This window comes from Poecile atricapillus, chromosome 6 (genome assembly GCF_030490865.1).
Source record: "Poecile atricapillus isolate bPoeAtr1 chromosome 6, bPoeAtr1.hap1, whole genome shotgun sequence".
NCBI classification, from domain to species: Eukaryota; Metazoa; Chordata; class Aves; order Passeriformes; family Paridae; genus Poecile; species Poecile atricapillus.
The window spans coordinates 7,864,826-7,886,291 of NC_081254.1; the positions used below are offsets into that span (position 1 = coordinate 7,864,826).

The 21,466-nt window shown below is 39.2% G+C and overlaps 1 protein-coding gene across 2 annotated transcripts in view; it reads right to left on the reverse strand.

Moving 5' to 3' along the window:
• Positions 1-5,669: 5,669 nt before the first annotated feature.
• Positions 5,670-21,466, reverse strand: part of IPMK (inositol polyphosphate multikinase) — a 48,692-nt gene continuing 32,895 nt past the window's right edge. For both annotated transcript variants that reach the window (XM_058840816.1, XM_058840815.1), the window contains 3 exons: positions 18,591-18,763; positions 9,737-9,818; positions 5,670-8,770 (listed from right to left, as the gene is read on the reverse strand). In XM_058840816.1, coding sequence (XP_058696799.1) covers positions 8,136-8,770; positions 9,737-9,818; positions 18,591-18,763 — 890 coding nt within the window. In that variant the 3' untranslated portion in view covers positions 5,670-8,135. The remainder of the gene's footprint in view (positions 8,771-9,736; positions 9,819-18,590; positions 18,764-21,466) is intronic.

Consider the following 21,466-nt stretch of genomic DNA (forward strand, 5'->3'; position numbering starts at 1 on the left):
GTTATTTCTTGCTGTTGGGGACCTACTTTTAACTTTATCAAGGGCTCTTTCTGGTGTTTTTTGTCCCCTATAATAAAGAGCCCCTGACACCCCTAGTCTTCTTTAAACATCTTTTCATCCTGGATCCTCACCCTACATTCCCTCCTAAAATGTCCTTTCTTTCCACAGTAAAAACAAGTTTTAGTGTTCTGTCCTTCCTTTGAATCTCTAATCGGTCTCTGTTGTTTCTCTTTCCATGTTTGATCTCCACCTTCTCTTACAGCAGCCACCATCATCTTATATTGCCGCTTCTGAGCCTCTTCTTCCCTCCTAACATACACTTTTTGGGCCTCCCTCAAAAGCTCATCCAAACCCCTGTCTTGCCACCCATCCAATTTTTCTATCTTTCTCCGAATATCCTCCGAGGATTTTGCTACAAATTGTGCTTTAAGCAGTGCTTGCCCCAATTGGGTGTCTGGATCCATTCCGGAATATAGTTGAAAATTCTTTCTTAGCCTTTCCAACCATTCCGTAGGAGTTTCATCTCTCTTTTGCCTCTCATTGAATGCTTTATTGATATTATGACCCCTTGGGACTGCCTCCCTAATTCCTTGAATTATAATAGTTCTCAAGTCCTGCATGTTTGCTCTGTGGGCTGGATTCTGATGATCCCAATGGGGATTCTGGAGGGGCCATTTTACATCTGCCAGTGGTCCCTGAGCATGCTGAGCATCCCAGATACGCATGCCTTCCCTTCTAATCATGTTTCTCTCTTCTGCAGTAAATAAAATATTCAGGATCGATTGTAATTCCTCCCATGTGTATATATTGGGTCCTAAAAATTGATCAACTCTTTCTGCAACCCCCAGTGGATCTTCCAGTAAATGCCCCATCTCCTTTTTGAAGTCTCTGACATCCCCTGAGCTAAGAGGGACAGATATAAACCCTATTCCAGCTTGGGGGCCACCCATTGGCATTTCTCTTAATGGGAATAGGTGTTCCTGTTTCCTTCTGGCTCTATTCCTGGTGACAGGCCCCACTTCTGACGTCTGGCATGTCTAAATCCTCCTCCTCGGGATTCGGAGGGGGAGAGGGAGGGGCTCGAGGGGGAGGGGAAGGGGCTCGAGGGGGAGGGAGAGGGGCTCGAGGTGGTGGTGGTACAAATGGAGGGGGGTGGATTATCATAGTATCTTCTTTTCGGGATTTCTTTTTCTTTCCTTTCCCCCGAATTTTCTGTCAATTTAAATAAAAAAACCTCGGGATTTCCTACCCAGATTTTTGCATAAGCACTCTCCTCTGGGTTAAAAGGGATCTTTGTTTTTACCCAGGAATTTAACTTTTGTTTAACCCACTCTTCGGATGATCCAAATATAGGCCAAAATACATTCCTTGAAATTTCCTTTCCTCCCCATATTACTACACAATAGTGAATCATTTTTGCCCTATCTTTATTTTCTGTCCCCGGGAAATGTACCCAGTTATGTAGTATAAAACCCAACGGACTATCTTTAGGTACCGGTGGGAGTTTAACAGGTACAGGAGGCTTGCTCTTCCCCTGTCCCATTCTTCCGGAGTGCTTTCAATCACACAATTCCTTTTCGCTTCCCCCCGTTCGTGGCCCATGCCCTCGCGGGTCAATGGGAACCGCACTGATAGAGGGTCCGCTCTCGCTTGGGGAATCCGGCTGCCCGTTCCCCTCTCAGACACACACACACTCACCACACTCCGGGATCCCGACCCCGCCCAGACGGATCCCCGTTATACTCACGCGTCCCGCGTCCCGCGTCTTCGTCCGGACTCTGTGCACAGAATTTAAGGGGTCGACCGGTCTCCCTTTTGCTTATTGCCTTAATTTTAGGTTCGTCAGTGCAATCGAGGCAGGAACCGGCCCCCCCCGGGCCGCTAAACCTTAGCGGGATCGCTTCCCGGCCGTCCAGCGCTGTAAAACTTTTGCTTATTGCTAGCTTGCTATAATTAATAAAACTTTCCTTTGATTAAACTTTAACACTCTCTCGAGTGTATTTATAACAAGTTACAGCCTCAGCTAATTTCTTCCAGTTCTCAAGCATGGGAAGGAAGGCTGCACAGAGCCATGGCACAATACTTAAGACTACTGAACGCATTTACAAAGCTTTATAAAATGCGGGAAATGGAAAAAATAGAAACTTCTACAGATGATGAAGGGTTCAATCTGCAGCCCTGGAAAGTGCTTGGGTTAATGTAATGATGAAGGTACACAGACATTGGGTAGAGAAATTATAAACTTAGGTCTCTATAAGTAAGAATATGCCTAGAGTAGGGAAGAAATTATATTAGGTAAAATAGTTTGAGGTTTGAGCTGTAATAATTGAGTTATAGAGTAGGCTAGAGATCTAGAAACTGTAATAGAGGTCTGTGTATGTGACCTGTCAGCTTAGTGGCTAAGACAAAGATGCAGCGCAGCAAAATTAAGCAAAGGTGATAGGTTAATAAGTAGAAACAAGTATTGTGTCAACTATCTATTGGACCAAAATGTTAGATATTGCTGTGTGGAGAAGAAAGCTTTGACTATCTTGAGCTATGACTGATTTGTTGCACCTCTAAATCTCATGCCTTCAGACTGATATCTTACCTGGCCTACTTGAGCAATAAATCATCTCAAAGCATGGTGGACCCATCCTTTGTTCTACATCTTGACAGGTAGACATCAAGACAACATATTTAAAAAAAAAAATAAAAAATCACAACTTAATCCCCCCTCCAAACCAACTTAGAAGTGAAGCACTAAGACTGTTCCTGCATGCTTTTGGAGTTTGGGACCTGATGTTGGATGCAAAAGGACTTGTAATCAACAACATATACAGCCTCTTCTGGTCCTGTTAAAGGTTTCCCAGGATGAGTTTAAAGGATTGTGGAATTTCTTTTTTTTTTATTTTAAAGACATGAATCTTGTATACTCAGCAGGTATTCCCAATAAACAATGGCAATGGGATGCTATGACAAAAATATGGTGGTAAAGCAAACCTGGTAAATCCAAGGGAAACCCATTATAGAGTGCACAGAAAAAAGGAGAAAGAAAGAAGATGCATCAGTACAGGTATTAGTCAAGTAAACTTTTTCTCAACAATCTTCTTGTATTTAAAAGAAACCAATTATACTTCCAAGTCACTTGCAGAAAATTTTAATAATTTGCCAAAGATACAGCTATTAGAATGACCCTAAATATCACTAATAATTAAGTTACAAAAGTTGGCAGGTCGCACAGCACAATGTCCTATAAAATAAACATAGGTAGTATTAACAATGCTCCCTATGGTCCAGGAATGTCAGAAAATAGCAAATGAAATTACAAACACAGATCAGAGGAGATTGAGGGGCACTTTTAGACACTTAAAGAAACTGAGACTAGACTAGACACATTCATTCATCAACCATAATGAATGTAGAACTTTAAATCTCAAAAATTATTAAAAACACAACATCAGGTGCAATTTCACATGGTTTCATCTACATTCCAATACGGTTCCCAGAGGATTAAAGTGTCTTTGTGTACTGTAGCTTCATTTAGTCACATGCAACACATTGTATTTGGAAGTTACTTTCTTTTTTAAAAAGTCACCTATGAAATAACTACTTGAACCAATGTACATAATTCAAACTACGGTGTTTTGAAGTACCTTTGTTCTGACTTTGCTACTGAATGTCATGTAACAAGTTTAACTCCAAATCCACAAGGCCCATCTCCACTAAACAAGACCAGAGTAAAAGATATTTATTGAAATATGTTTTCTGTGGTACAACCCTTAGTTTGCTTATTTTTCCCTTTCAAACATATTTTCCCTTTGGATGACAATTTTCTACTGCATCTTCCCTTTACAGATTGCTGTGTACATGAAAAACAGACACTATTTCACCCATGGCTATGGTGATGAATGCACTTCCCAGATAACATCCTGTCTTAACCCAAAGAATAAGCACAATATATATATTGTCTGTGGGACAACCAAAGATCTGCAGCCTTTGTATTTTACTTGTAGCCATTCTCTGTGCTACAGCATGGACCCAGTGTCCTGCTCAGGTTTCCTTAGGAACTCTTACTGCTCTCTGCTGTACTACCTCCTTAAACCCAAACCTCCACCTGAACTGCAGTGAGGGAAGGAAAACTCCACACAGTTCGGCTGTCACTCACCTTGCCTCCAGAACATCCTCTTCCACTCATGAGTAAAGAACTCACACAAAACCTATGGACCCAGTCTCCCATCAAATCATGCTGTCCACCAGCAGCCACTCCTGCTTGTTCAGGGGAGAGTGTATTCCCACAGTATTTGACGTATTTTATGGTGTTTTTCAATAGTGGCACTTCATGAGGAGTTACAGGGCAAAAGCTTTTTAGGATATACAAATTTCCATCATGATGTCACCTGTGGCAAGGGCACTCAGGAGGAAATTGAATGTATGGGAAAAAAACCCTAAAACCTAGAAATTAGGAGAATGAACAACTAATCCTAAATTTAAACAGCAACTGTGGATGTGAGTGTTCACTCTTCCAGTGTCTTCCTACATTTGATTGTGCTTCGCATCATGAAGTGAGCAAGTCACTCCAATAATTTTAGGTTCCTAATGTAAACACTCTTGCACATCTGATATGGCCAGGTGGCGCCATTCCTTCACCACTGCTGCTGTTACAGCTGAGAACTCTGCACAATCCAGACTCAGATCAGGAGCTCAATGCAGGTGAGGAAGTTTTACTGAGGTTCTAGATTCATGGCATGTTAACATTACTTACAACAGTACATGCACTGAAATATTTTAATAACATACACACTCTTTTAATCAATTTAATGGAAATTAGTGATTTCCTAATCTACTCAGTACTTTTCAAAGTTCTCCATGAAATTGTGCAATTATGGAAAAGAATGCTCTGGTTATGCATTACAGTAGAAAAAAAATGAAACAGTTGAAGTTTCATCAGAATCACAACTACAAGTAAAGTCTCCAGTTCATAAAACAAATTGATTAAATTATTCTAATTATTTCAGAGTGGCATAATAACTTTCAATGCAATTTATGCAACAAATTTCACCCATATTCAAAAATACATTTGTAAATGTTTTTCATAAAATTTATTCATCTCAAGTTCTCCTTAGGTAAGCCTAAGCCCAGTTCTCACATCACCTAGGCAGAAAGGCTTCAGAAGCCTATATTCTCAGAGTCCATGAGTGAAAATGCTGCATGAGTTCTGTTGGTTCTGCTAAACCCAACTCTTATTGCATAAAATCATCAGTTTCCTCAACAGGCCTAGCAAACAGCTACACACTAGGCTGGGGCAGCAACCCACTGTTTTATGGGACATAAACATCTACAAGCCTTATAACCATTCCAGTAAAGATTTCCATGTAATGGTTGCCTGTCCTGCATACTTTGTCCAGAGAACAAAAGGGGCGTTGCTGAGAGAGAGGGAGATCAATCATTGAGAGTACACATCAGTTCAGTGACCCATTGTCTCCCTCTTCATTTTCTAATTACATAGAAATGTAATTCTACATTTAATGTAGAATGATCTGTAATGCCTAATGATTTCTGTAAATACATTTCCAACTGTAACTGAAAACAATTGGCTCAGACACAAGACACATCACGTCTAAAATCTGCAAGAACAGTGTGAATATAAATAAGGCCTCTGCAGGCTCAAACTCACAGCTGGCACTATGTCCAAACATCTCCATGGCAAGCTTTATTTACACAATTTCCAATGAAAAATACTGTTATTTCTTAAGCTACATTTTAAATTATCAGAAATACATTCATAATAACTACTGGTACAAAAACCATGATAAAATTTTTTTATTCAAAATATTCTGACAAGTTGACAATATTCCAGGCATGTTACAAATACTGCCATAGCCAACAAAACAAAACGTAAAGAGCATTCAAACACCGAGGACATGTATCTTAAAGCAGAAACAGGTGAGTGCATGGTACTAAGTGCATACTAATTTTCCAATAACTGACTTGAGGAAAATGCCTCATTTCTCTGGTACAAAATGGATTAAAATCCAGAAGAGATTAATTACTGAGGACAAAAATGATGATGTTTAAATGGTTTTGCCCATATTTTCTTATAAAACCTTGTAACTTTATCATACAAGGCCACTACCAGTCTGGACTACTCTAGCATTGACTATTTACGGGATAGAACAACAAAATTATAACAGAGAAACCAGTGAAAAAGCAATCAAAACCACAAACTCTTTCTAAAATATGGCTTAAATTAAATCACAGAGAGTTGGGAATATATTAACTATAAGGTGCAAGAGAAATACCAGGTAGGAAAAAAGTCCCTCTCTTCCTGGTACTTTCCCCATCAGACTTCACTGTATTTCCCATAAAATTTTCTACACACTGGTCTCACCCTTCCTGCAAGCCCCTTTCCCCATACTTCTGAAATATCATGTTACTAAAAGGTTGGTTTCAATCTTGAATGTATCGGCCAATATGAGCTCTAAAGTTTAAACCATGTAATTCTATACACAGTAATACCCTGTTTCTCCCAATTAAACCTAGCTCTCAAATAGAGCTAAAAGTTCAGCTTTATTAAAAAAATTATTATTTCAAGCATATTTGCTTGAAAAGTATGAATCTCTTTGTCATGTAGAAAACAGATGTCCAATGAACTTGTCAAGCTGTACACAGCTGAATGCATAGTGAAGAACATCATACAGAGAGAGCAGCAAGGCCACAGGGTCACTAAGTCCACATGAAAAAGATGTATGTTTCCAATGACCAAATCCATTCTAAAACATTTTTATCCTGGAAATGCTTTAAGCATTAAAATCTTACTCTAGGGATGGCAAGACTCTTCCATTCTCACTTTTCATACAGCTCACTGTAATATGCATGGCAGCACAGCTACATACACAGCATACAGAAGAGATACACCAAAATTGCTTTGGACACATCATACTGATCTCAAGTATTCAACACAAAAAAAAAAGTTGAATTTTTCTTGTGAAAAGGAAGGAAATAGGACAGCTTTCAAATAACACAGCTTGCCTGTATGTCACTAAAGAAACCTCCAGGTTCTGCAGCCCCAGGACGGGAGAGCCACAGCTCCACTGGCACAAGCAGTGGCACACCTAGTGGCTCCAAGGCTAAATGATCTCACAGGAGGCTCTTCCACCTGTATTGCTTGTGGTTCCAGTCAGTGCTCCCCAGCAGTGGAAGCATCAAACACTCACTGCAAAAATACAAGTGGCTTACATCCAGAAGAGCTCTGTACACTCACCCAAAACACTTGTTTCCCTATTCTATTAGTTTGCTTTTTAAAGCAATGTTGTTAAAGCAGGGCTATAAAAACAACAGTGAGACATTTTCCTTAATCACAGCATCAGACTCCATTAACAGACTGACAATCTCCTAAACCAAATTAGCTCCTGGAACATCTTGCATTTGCCTTCTTTCACTTGTACTTAGGAACAAACAGTTTCTCTAGAAGTTGTGCAGTTCAAGCCTATTATGGTATTGTACTCCAGCATTTTATTAGCACCACAACACAAAATACGTGATAGCTCATCTGTGGTGAACATCGGCTACAGACGTCCACAAAGGGGGAAGGACTGAAAGAACAACATTGTCCCATGACATGGAAAAGCACTTTGGGATGCATTGGCTTCAGGTGAGACTGCTGACTCAGAACAGGATTTCTCTCCATGCAGAGTTACTCCAGTTATTCAAATACAGTAAACACAAGGGCAGTACTGCAGACATCAATCCTGCACCTTACGACTTTCAGTCTATTTTCTAAACCTCTTAATGGAGATGCGGCTCAGTGTCAAGGTTAAATGGGCAAAAACATCATCTATGCTAAAGTTATTAGAGGAACTAACATAACCCTTGCTTCTGGTTGTTCTTGGACTTAAGTCAACCACATAAATTTCATTCTATTAATTTACTCATCCTGCTTTATCTCAAATATCTTCATCCTTTCACACTTCCTAATTAACTATCAGTATTTTTCCTGAGTGAAATTATAAAAAAGTTAAACCCTTCTACCAAAAGTACAAAGACAAATAAAATATAGAACAATACAAACCCAGTTATACAGCACTACAAGTGCAGAAATTCTTCATGTTGTTGCTCTTTACCATTGGGCCCCAATAAAAAACATAGCAAAGAATTCAGTTATCCAAAATATTTTGCAGTACTCTGATTAGATTCTTCAGACCATAAATATAGCCCTCATCCTTTGCGTTGCTAGGAAACACATGAGCAAAATCAATCATTCGAACTTCAACATTTGCACTTTCCTTGGTCTCTGCTGGCACGTGATAGAAAACTTTTTCCAGTTGGGGTAGAACATTTCCATTTAGGTGCTCCTGTGTAATGCATGTGCTGGTTTTCCACACATTGTCTTGCTCTGAGTTTTCAACTTTCAGAGAGAGCTGACTGTGGTGCCTCTTCGAGCATGCCTTTTTGTGAAGTGCATAAAATTCAGACAAGCTTTTACTTACAGAGGCTTCAATTTTTCCATTCTCTGTAGAATTTATCACATGAATATTATTATTATACTCCAATACATCTCCACCTGCTAACAGGCCTTTGGGCACCCTTCTCTTCTCTGACAAGGTGACATCACTCAACCGCACAGTTGTCGCTTGACATGAACCTTCATAGACAAACAGCAATGAGCTTGCGTAGAAGTTGAGTTGTGTCTGGCCCTCAAACCACTCCAAAATCTTTTCAACCTTCTGAATGCTGGCAGCTACCACATCTTTTCTCAAGCAGTACCCGCTGTGGAAAAACTTTGAGATGCCTGCAAGAAATACATACATTTGGATTATTTTAATTTCTGAATGGAAAACAAATTATTTTTATTTTTGGGGGGATGAGAATAGCTCTTATTTGAAGGAATAGACACCATTCAGGTAGTTTCTGTTCAGGCAATTACTAACTAAACCCAAAGTGAACCTAAGAACTCTAAGACCTTCAGTCACATCACCTGCTGTGTAATACTACAGCTTGGGATTAGGTTGTAAGTAAAGTAAATGTACCAAGCACATAGTAAATGAACATGGTTCCTGCTCCCAGGTCAGTTTAACAAGTGTCTGGACAGTTCTGGGCAGGGACCCACTAAATTCTCCATGCATAAACAGGCTTAAGAAGCTCGTTATTATGAGTGTGTTCATGTATACACCTTCTGTTCCTTGCTGGGGGACAGATAAACAGGTGTCTAATAACTAGTTTGCAATAATTATCACCAAACAGCCCCATGATGGCATCATTTTTGTTCATTGTTAATATAGAGCAACATGGATTGACTTCAACTGATAAAGTCCTTTGAACTGAAAAATGCTTTCATAGTAGCTTTCTAATAGAAATAATACAAAATACACTTAGATATTCACAGAAGACTACAGACAAAAAAATAATTTATAATAAAAGCATGCAATACTTTTAAGTATTTTTATTTCATTATAGTTTCAAAGCTGCAAAGAAGTTGAATTCTAGAATTCTCTCTTCTTTATTAGTAGTAAAAGAGACACAAGGAGAAAATTCCTATAGTCTGCAGTGCTGTTACAGCCAACTGCACACTTAATTTCTGATTGACAGGCAGCTCAAATACTACAGGGAACAGCCAAAGAACCATCTGACATGAGGACAAAATGGACTTTTGAAACGGGAACACCCAGACCACTTTTCCCAAACAGTTCTATAAATAAGTATTTAAATGAAAAAACCCAAGCCCACCAAGTTCTGACACTCCAATCCCCTTACTTACCATCCTTTACTGTTTCCTTGGTCAAGCTCCTTCCATAGTGCTGGTTTTGCGTCTCATAGCTGTCCGAAGACACATGGTACACCTGAAAGAGGCAAGGAGGGGGCTCCCTATGTATTTTAAACCACCAGTATTTCTGCAGAGCAAGAGACACCTCACAGGCCACAAAACATTTAGCTCTCACAGTTTTTATGTTTCTTGCAGTGCCCAGCACTGTAGTGCTCTCCAAAACTCTACCTTCAGCCCTTGGGCTCCAAGCTATGCTTTCCTGTGTTAGAAACATCCTGGTGGTGGCAAAAGGCAATGCACCCATTACAGGGAACTCTTTCAGAAGGCCTTGCAAATCACAACTGAGATGTGAAACTATCAGACCCTTATCCGCGTTACTGAGGATGTTAAATCAGTAAGACAACAAAGCAAAAATTTCAATGCAATTATTTTGAGTTCTAGAAACTATAAAACTAAATAGCACAAGAGCAAAACAGTAAGAATTACTGTATGCGACCACCAAGGCCCAGCTCCATAAGACCCATCTGCAACTGTCAGCACAAATAAGGCTGCACTAAATAAATGGCAGCAAGTTTTTGCAAGCAAGCAAAAGCTGGTTCCAGCATCAACAGCAGTACTTCAGCTCTCATCTGAAAGGGAGGCAACTCACATGGGTACAGTTCTGTCCATATCAGGAATTGTACAAGCTTAAGAACTTAATTTGAAACTGCTTGACATATAGACATATTTTCTCTCCCACTGAAATATTTCCACAGCAGAAATGTGCAAGGCAGCAAGGCCCAAGTATAATTTGTCTATGAGAGTGTAGACAATTTTTATTTGCAGAAATAATGGTGTTACCAAGCAAGCAGTTGTCTCTGGCAGGAATTTGGTGATTGGCACTTGTTCAGACCACTCATCCCTATGGCACCCACCCCATCCACAGCCCTGCCCTCCCTTTACTGCTGTAAACAGAGAGGCTCCCACTTAAAGAGAGTCAGGGCACACTACTGAGGTGCCTGCTCCTCATCTCTCCTCTGGGGCCTTATCCTTGCTGAAGCCAACCAATGAAGTCCACAATAGTGAAACAGCAGCAATAAAAATGAATGGTACAGAAGCATTAAATAAAAAAAATAGAATTCCCTGTTTTCATTACAGCCCATCACCCTGAAATGTCTCTACCCCATCCAAACAACAATAAATCCAGTACGATTATACAGATCCCCACCTCCTGTTTTTCAAAGCAGCTGGGAAGAACAGTCTCAAATAGCTTTTACTTTGACAAAAAGATAGAAGTAACTAACCCCAGTTCTCCAGGAACTTCAATTATAGTGCATAGAAATCGACTTTAAGTCACCAATCACGAACTGAAGGGGAAGCAAACAGTTCCCATTATTCTAAAAAAATAAAGAGCTGTAAGTCTAAATGTTTGAGCTCAGTAGCAGAGAAACTTCAAACACTGTTACGATACTTGGAGAAACTGAGGCCTCAATGTCTATGAAATGAAGAAGGCCATTGCAGAGATGAATTACGCTAAAACTGCATCTGACAACTGTGATTTTGGTTTCACACGAACAGTAATTTTTCTCCACTGAGTTTTTGCTGGTTTTTTTCCAAAGCACAAGAAAGAAGTACAGCAAATACCCAAAGATTACTTATGCAAACACTTCAGGTACAAAAGCATCCTTCAAAAACATACCAAAAGTTTCAAAACTTTTTAAAGAGCTACAAGTCAAAGGCAGTTAAATAAAGAATAATACTGCTTAGAAAGAGAATCAAAAGTCTGATGACTACAACTAAATTTTCACTAGCTGTGACTTCATTTTAATGATATTAAGTGCTCTCATGGAGCTGGCCCAGGAACAGCTTTCTGCAGACATCAGCACTGCAGCAGTACCTGACCAAATCGTCTTGTTTACCAGAACCATACCTTTTCCTGGAGGAGCTACGGTTTATGTGACATGGGCACTAGCTCAAACATGCTGATTAAGATCTGCAAACTCATTTTGTTTTCCAAAGAAACTCTGGAACAGCACATCAGACCCTGTGCTTCTGAACTGGATTTCTCAAAGAAGCCACCCCACCTCTTCTTATAATTTGAACAAAAAAAAATAATTTGAAAACCATTCCCCAAATGTCTTTCTATATAGCTTACAAACACCACGCCAGATGGATGTTCATGCTGCATTAACAGCGTATTTTTAACTATACAAAACAGTCAATGACAGAGCACCAAGTCCCAGACCCACAGCATGAGTGTAATTAATGTATGTGTTTAACTGCCTTGTGCACTCAGAAGGCACTAAGTCACCAAGAGGCTTGGCTACAGCCAGTGGCATTAAAGGACAACAGATCTGCATAATCACAAAAAACACCTCTTACCACCACCTTGAGACTCTATGCAACTGCAGGAAGAGACTAGCTGAACATTCCTGGAAAGCCACACTCAAATACAGATACATTACACCTCATTCTGAAAGCAAGGGAGCTGAAAGCCAAGTTCAAACAGAAACAATCTCTCACCAGCCCTTGCTCCATCCTCACCCATGCAAGCACAGGGATGGCTGTGCTAGAGGAACAGGAGGCTAAAATCAGCTTCCTATTTGACAGACCTTTTGCTCTACTGTGTTTTTGTTCACATGGTCACCACCAATCATCTGCTATTAACCCTTCCCAAAATGACACTTTGCCTTTGAACCAAGCTTTTTCTGTATCCCTCTTGTTGCAGCTGTCTGTACTAGCCCATTTCTGTCATAATATTGACAAATTAAGTCAGATCTGTAACCTTAATAGCAGCCAAGAAATTATTAGGCAGGAAAATCTTATTCCTTGTCCACCTGCCACAGCTTGTTATGTGTTTCCTCTGTATCCAGTGGCAGGTTTCCTGCTGAGTGGAAGATAAAGAAAACTTTCTATGAGCTACAAACCACTGCCCATAAGAACCCTCCTGCTTCATTAGTCATTTTTATATGTTCTTACTAGGCAAAATCAGAGCTATTCTGGTTGACAGTGCTTCTCCTTGTGCCTGCAAGTAGCTTCCACTCAGTTAGCTTCCTGTATGAATGGCTCTGGAATCCAGCAAGCTAACAGGTGCAGTTTACAATTAGGAGTAGTAGTGACTCTGGGCAGCACATCAAAAAATCCAGACTATTAACTGTTGAGGGAAATGATCTTTAGATGTTATAAACCTGCACTTGGCTTTTTTCTCCCTGTCAGGCGTTCAGTCATTGCTGTTTGCATACCAAAACAGCTTTTGGTACATTTTCTTAAATACAGTTCCTTCTTTTTTGTACCCTTTTTTCAGTTGCAGTTCCTTCATATGATATTTCTGGACTGATGGAAACCTTGAATTAAAATAAGAAGTTGGTCCAGCACAATCTTTAAAGAAGCACAACCCTTGCAAGGTCTCAGCAAAGATACAGAATTTGAAACTTTGCATCTTCAACTTTAGGACATTAAACCAAAGGCAAACAGATATCAAATGTTATGTAATGTTAATTATGGTAGTTCAGTACTGTTGGAGTCTGAGATACAGAGTGTGTGCCCTTGTTTCTGGCAAGGTGAAATTCAGTGTTTTTCTGAAGATCCAGAAAAACACTGAATTTCAAATAACATGAAATTCATGAGCATGTTTTCATGGTGATACATGAGAACAAATGTTAAAGTCAGATAGAAAAAGCTAAAAGTGTGTGTAGACTAGAAAATTTTCTTAAATCACTGGGTGAAAAAGTTAGAGAACAAGAGACAAGATGGAGGATTTAGGGTGTTGTCTCTTGTCCCTTCTTCTTTCTTCTTTATGTTCTTCTCCTAGAGGTTTTTTGGTAATAGTAAGTGATTGGACAGAAAATGCCACAGTACAGCACATAGGTGAGGGGTCATTGGGTCATTAGGAAAAATAATATACGTGTCTATTGTTAATTGGGTAAAAATAGGTATAAAGATAAAAGAACTGTGTACTTCAGGGCCATTTTGTGCATCAGACACGAAGTACACCACAAGGCCTTGTTGTACCATCAGAAGAAAGAAAGGTGCCAGATTACAAAGATATAACCTTGTGCAGCCTGTCTAGAAAGACCTGTCAAGTTTTGTGATGACCTTTTAATAAACACGAGAAACAAGATTCTAATGAGCTCAGGAGTTTTCTTCAAATCATAAGAACTGAGATAAGCAGGGCTCCCCACAAGGGAGGATCCCAAAAGAATTCAGTCCAAAGGAGGCTGAGAAATCCAGGAAGAAAAAGAAAAATACAGAAGAAATGCAGCAGAATGAGAGAAACAAAACGGATTTTTTTAGAGAAAAGTTACAAGTACCAATGTCCATGGTAAGGCAGAAAAATGTATATACTGTTCAAATACTGTGGCAACTCCCTGACTTCCAGAAAGTACAATTTAAATACACGTTCAAGCACTATCTGGGGGAGATACTACTGGCACAAATAAAAATCCCTATTCAGTAATTTGCAGAGTTCTTTCAAATCTGCAAAAAAAAATCTGCTAATCCACATCACTGAAAGTGGGAAAAATAGCCCCAACCTATTTTGAGCAGGCCTGTAGAACACTACAGAGCACCTGGAGAGCGAGGACAGACTCGGCAACATGCACAGTATAGACCTGTGTGGCACTGGCATTCCCATGGTGCCTAAAAAGCAGCTTCCTGTGCAGCTCCCAATGCCCATCCCTGCTCCCCTGCACACCCCACACAAGGGCAGTGTGGGATCTGGTGTCCTAAGCAAGGACAAAGAGATTCAAAATACATGCTCTGATGCTGAGGCATCCAGACTCAACTGTGCCAAGCTTCCCACTCCTCAGATTTTTTCTGTAAATACACCTACCAGTTGCCTACAGATAGGGGTGAGTGAATGTTTAGACATAACACAGAAGTTTCTGTTTACAATAAGGCACCTCTGCAATCCTGAGAGCATCTGAAGGTCAGTACCCAGCTGCTACCGAAGCTAGAGCCACAAGCTAAAAGCAGGAATAAGCAGGTGGCATCCCAACTCATCTAGGCACATCCAACACAAGTATCCATCCTCCAGCTCTGCAGGGATCCTCCTGGTGCTAGGCCAAGACCCACACCCACCCACTTCTGCCTGTACCCCATGACTGTCCCAATATAAATGCATGTTTCCTTCATGCTCAAGTAACCCAGGTTTCTCTACAGGCCCTTTATCCTGCCACAGTGCAAGATCTAAAAGAGTTTCAACAGGCCTTATTTTTTCTTTTTCAAAAAGAAAGCAAAGCAAGGATTTGAAGAAAAAAATAATAAAGGGAGAATTTTTGTTTAAAAACATTCTCTTATTTGATATCTCTGCTTTATAGTAATGCTCTCACATTACCACTGCTGCTGAGAGCATGCCCAGTTATCCAAATCCATTTATTTAAACATGTCATTCACTAATTTTTACCTTTTGAAACTTAATTTATTGTTGCTAGACGACAAGTGATGAAAGTACACACATCTCTGCTTGCTGCTGCCTTGAAAATTCAGCACAGGAGGGATGCATCCCTGCTCCTTCATTTCCAAGACTATACTTAGATATTACTCTGACCATTTTGCTTCCTTGTTCCTCTGGACTACTTTGAATGAGTGATATGACTAAGAGCACTGCCAAATGCTTTGACAGTCAATATGAAGTGTTAGTCAAGTCCTTACAAAAAAAAGTTGTAGAATGAAATTGTTAAAATTTAACCAGTGAAAAAGCAGGCTATTAATCTCCTAAATAAAATAAACTACAACACAGCAATTAAATCATGAACCATCTTAAAAATAACTTAATACCATAGTTTTAGACTCGCAGAACTTCTATGAAGCATCTCATTAGAATAAATTTATTTTATGTAATAAAATACCACCTGCTCCAGCTTGCCAGATTTTATTTTTTTTCAGAGCTTTCATCTGGTTTCTCTGGGTTAGGGTTTTATTTCTTTTTCATTTCATGGATTTTTTGTTTGTTTTCTTTTAGGTTTTGTTTTGCTTTGTCTTCCTGTTTTCTTAGGCATCAAAGCTTGAATTAGACTTATAAATGTAAAAACTCCAGTTCTGGTAATTTTTTTGTGTACAAGAATCTGAACTAGATGCAAGATTTAATGCCAACTTCCCTTCTAAATCTTATTACTAACTTGTGAAAACTACCACAATACTAAAAAGAGTTCACAAAACCTCATAAAAGAGAGTCAGCTACAGTCAATTTGAAAATATCCTGAAAATCGTGTGCTATAGATTAGAAAATTCACTTTTAAATTCATTGTGCCTGTACTCAATAGCATGCAGAATGCTCTGTATTCAACACTGCCTGTGCCGCGAAGTGATTTCTTAATTGTTTTGTATGTCTACTACAGAAACCAAATGACAATTACAATCTGTATTTTTGCTACTGCAGCGGTACCTGAGACTTCCAACTTCTACATAAACTCTAACTACTTTCATAACAAATCATGTCCATTCTGATGGAATCCTAGAACAATCTGGTTTCAAAGGGACCTTAAAGACGTCCCAGTTCCAATCCCCTGCCATGGGCAGGGCCATGTTTCACTAAATTAGGTGCTCCATGTCCCATCCAACGCGACCTTGGGCACTTCCAGGGATCCAGGGACATCTATTAAAGAAAGGAACTTCAAGGAACTTCTCCACTAAATACAGAATTGTTTTTAAATTATGTTATTAAAATAACTGTGCTTTCTAAGTGTATTTCCATGCATTTATTCTGTCTACTCAGTGTGTTAAGCTAAATACAGGTCAAATGCCAGAACTGTGTACATAAATTAATGCTGGGCTAGACAGCAGAATCCTATTTTTAAGGACACACCATACATGTTTTACATATGAACAGATGACTGCTTGCTTACCAATGCATAAGAAAAAGCTGCTTCTATAGCCTCTGGGGTAAAAAAAACACCGTAAATAGATTTTGGGGTAAAACCCCCACCTAATAACACTTTTTTCCTTGTATCTCTTCATGACAACTCATAAGACGGGTGCTTTAGAAAAAGCGTAGCAACATTCTCTTTTTCCTGGCCTTCTCCTTCTTGGTCTTGTAAAAACTTACCACTAAAACCCACCTCTGTGGTAAAAGAACACTGAATGGAGAGTTTAAAACCAACCCCTGTACTTCCTTGTTACATCATGTTTTGTCCAGCAAACAGGAACAACCTTCATCCAACACATGAGGTGTTCTGGGCAGTACATATCTATGTAGGAGTGTTTCATATTATGGCCAGAATGTTGCAAAAATAAAGCAAGCAGACAGGCTGAAACAACCCATAATGAAGAGGCAGAGACACGCCTTGTGAATTCAGACTTTGCCAAGTGCAGTGTGAAGGCAGAAGGAACCTTTTAAATTCTCTGTGGAAAACAGCTTCCAACATGCAATTGGATGCCAAAGGCAAAAATGCAAATCTCATCTAGTTAAACACTGGATGGAAAACTGCATTCCTTGGGACAATCATCATTATACATCCAGTCTGAATTAAGGGATTGAAAAAAATACTGCAATAGGACAAAGACACACAAGTGACAATGTTAGAAACAATAGTCACAAGCATACCATAGAAGCAATCATTCCTTCTGCACTGACATGAAACAAAGGACATGAAGTACATTGTTCTACAAATAAGATAAGAAAGGTTACATAATGACATAAACTAAATCCAAAGTTATAATCTCTAACCTTTTCCATCCAAACTGACTCTTTTTTGACTTAACTCCCACATTCTTGCTCATAGGCTTACATAATTACTACTCATGACCACTATAATTTCTATAGTAGCTTACCTCAAGGCAGAGTTAAGGGCTGGGAGGCTAGGCAGTTCTGCACAAAACATTACAGAGATACTAGAATTATCTTGAACAATGATGCAATCTGGCTGCTGTGCTGTTGCTATTGAACAGCAAAGGGGAAGGTTATCAAAGTCTCCAGCCATTTATGCATGTTGATGCAGAGCTTGAGGAGCCCTGGCTATGTGTGTGAAAAGAAAAACAAAAATCTCACGTCAAAAGGAAAACTATTTCTTTATATCACTGCAGAAAATTTTTGAATTCCATCAGGAGCTCAGTAACATCAATGTATTTCTCTTACTGAGCCACAAATGTTCTGTACAGTCTTTCTTTACATTGAAGTTTTAAAGTAGCCAATATACACATATTGACTCAGTATTTTTAAGAGTACTAAGAGTTAATAGGGATGACTGCATGCCCAACTAACCTTCCCCTGACAGCCATTCCTTGAGTCTGTAAATATCAAAGGAAGTTTCCTTTTGATGGAAAGCTTTTTAAAACATAAAACATAAGCAGCTGTTCACAACTATATGCATCGCCTCTGCAAAACATCAGCAGCTGTTCATGGTTATATGCATGACCTCTGAGAGCTTACTTATTCTTCCCTAAATAGAAAACTTATGTAAAATTATTTTCATTTAAAAACAGAGCATCAAGATGAAAAATGTGGAGGATACAGCTCATTGTTAAATTATTATAAAAACTGGTTTGGTATATAAATCTCTGATATAAGCCTGCAAAAAAAGAAACACACAAAAATCCTCTTCACAATCTTAAATATCTGTTGTGGTTGTGAAGAATTAATTGCAACTATATTCAGTTTTAAACACCCAGCCCCTCTCTTGTACACATATACAGTACCCAGCTTGCAAATAGCTCGCCCGAATGAACTCAGCCAAGTTAAATAATTGTTTTGAAGCAGAGCAGTGCTTTGGAACAGATTTCACATGACAGCTAATACCAGCACTACCAAGACATTAACACTGTATGTAAAACTCAAGAGGAATGTTCTTTGCTAGGAAAACCAGTTGCTGCACCTGGTGTGGGACAGGAGGCCTAAGCATAAACTGAAAGTGAAGACAACACAAGTTCTTACCCTCATTCCAAGAACCAAAAAGCCGATCTCTTCCATCAGGGGGTACTTGCTGACCTGCTGCTGTATCTTCTCTGCTGAAGCATATGGATCATAACTTTTCTTACCTATTTTTACATCCATTATGCATGGCTTATTAAACTTACGGGTCACATCTTCCAGTTTTAGATATATATCTGTCAAAAAACCAAGACTTTTGTTAACAGTGGGTCAAAGCAGAATAATTACATAGCTTCTGCTGAATACCTGTGGAGGAATGGGAATAGTTTAAAACTTAACATCACATGAATTCTTTAAGAGTCAAATTTGTCTCTGAATACAGACTAAATCATGATCACTGACACCCACAAATTCTACTGCAATGAAAATCCAAATGCTTTATTGTTTAGAAAATTTTATACAATTAACATGTTAAGCTAGCATTCAAATTATTGCCCAGATAAAATCTATGAGTAGCTTTTATTAAGTCATTACCATGTCACAGAGTATTACTAACCACATTCCAATACAGGTTTTGCAGCTGTGTGGCTGGTTTTGTAATTCAGATGGTCTCTTGTGTCATTTTAAAAATGAAGCAAGCATTCCAGTCCTAGCCTTCAGGGGCTGAAGTGCAGCTCATTTTGCTTCTTTTTATCCCACTCCCATCTGCACTCATTTCTCATAGCACACCTTTTGGAGGAAACGTTATTGGAATCCCAGGCTGCCTTTCATCCACTTCTAACAGTCGCTTTGGGAGGGTGGCTGGACAAAGGAAACCCCAAAAGTACTTAGAGTACCTGAAGATTTAAAGGAGTATCTAAAACCTGATGAAATTTATCATTACCAGCATGACCCTCACACTCACTATGAGAACACAACAAGGAAATGGACTTCCATTGATACCCCACCCTCTCCCAGACAGCTCTGCTTGGGAGACAGCTGCACACACCTCCGGGCCTTGCCAGGACACAGCATAGCCAAGGCAACACACAGCATCAACACTGGTCTCGTCTCATTCTTCATATGTGGTTTGTAAATCCACCTGTCGCCAGGCACAAACTTCAAGTCTGCTTTTCTTTCCAGTACAGCCTTTTCCATAAATGATTTCTTTGGCTTTAATACAGTCTGAATACAAAAAAAAATTGTATTATACCCTATTCCTGCAGCATGATCTAAAATGGGATTGTGAGAGAAAGCAAAACTAGATCAAGTTTTAAAAGAGGCACAAAGTATCTTGTTTGAAAGCTGTACAGACAGGTGACAAAACCAGTCTGAGTCAAAATAAGGTGAACAAGTGTTACAGTAGACAGCACTGCCAGCAGACTCCAACTACTCACAGACTCTGGCTACAGGCCCTAGCAGACTCTAACTGCAGGTGCCAACTCCCAGCAGACTCCAACTCACAGCAGGGCCAGCAAAAACAAAACAAAACCAAACCCACAAAAACCCAACACATAAAAAAACCCTCTCAACGAGCTAACCCACCCTTTTTTAACACCCATCCTCATTGGACATAGGTGTGATCCATTAAGGCCAGGCTACTCCTCCTCTTTGGTAATTATACAGCTGCAACTCATCAGGGGCAACGTTTACTTGGAATCCATTCTCCTACAAACAAGCAACATTTCATATATACTTAATAAGTAGAAACTTATTAAGTATAAGGAAAAGAAATGAAAGGGACTTTACTACTTTAAGTCCTACTGAGAGCTTCAGTTTTTACACCATCATGATCTAATGTTCTATTTTTTCACACAGTATGTATGTATTAATTTAAATAGGTTTGATTTAATCCCTAGATGCCTGTTTTCTGTATAAATAGAACTAGGAATTTTGTTCATGTAGTCATTTTCAGAAAAACATGTCAAACCAATATACTAATTTAAAAACAAAACAAAACTACTCTTCTACTAACTCACTTCACCAGCTTTCAGTATGCTGTGGGCTACAGGATCAATCTAGCTACAGCAAAAAGTTTTATTATAGACTAGCTCACCCACTAATTGCAACTGCAGGAATACATCCAAGCTGAAATAACTTGTAGTTGACTTTGAGGAGTCCTAGGCAGCCAACATACTCCATATTTGCTCACTGAATATCCTGAAAGGAGAAGCAGGACAAATACTCCCCCTACCAGGCAACATATTCTGTATCACCTGAATTGCAGGTGCTACTTTCACTCTTCAAAGCTGTTATACAGAGGTCTAATTCAGTCAGATACTAGCAGAGCTTTTGCAGGACTTTGAGAAACCACTACCAGTACCTGGGGAGTCCATAAAATCTGTTAGATATCTCTTATTAAAAAAAAAAATCTAAGTGTCATCTTTCTGACTCTTTTTGCATATTACAGAAATCACTGCAATCAACAGATTTGTGTCATCAGTCTAAAACAATGCAGAAAATAACTAAATAAAGTTCCAGGTTTTCAGTACATAGCTCTCAAAAGCAAAGAGCCACAGGTTTACATGGGAGGTGAAGAAAGACAGTAAATACAAAAAATTTCAGAGAAGGGCTGCAGTCCTTCACCCATTCCAAAATACTTTGGAGCATGTTGCAAGCACTCCAGAATCAAAGTATTAGAAATAAAAAAATTAAACAAATTGTTTAGATGCAATGTTCTCATCAGCCCTAAAATAAAACCATACAGAAAGTAGTACCCATGGGTATCTGCTGTCCTCTACTTCAATGGTCTCTTTCCCACTTTTTATCCATACATTCAGCACCTCCCAAATACTTAACAGTTCTAAATATCTGCCACTTTGTTGTTCCCCATCCTTTTCAGATTTCTTAAACCAGACTATCTTATCGACCTCCTAAAAATGTAACAGTAACTATTTTTTAAAAATTAGGCATTAAATTACCTTTGTAGATAACACCAACCCTGAGAAACACTCATTATT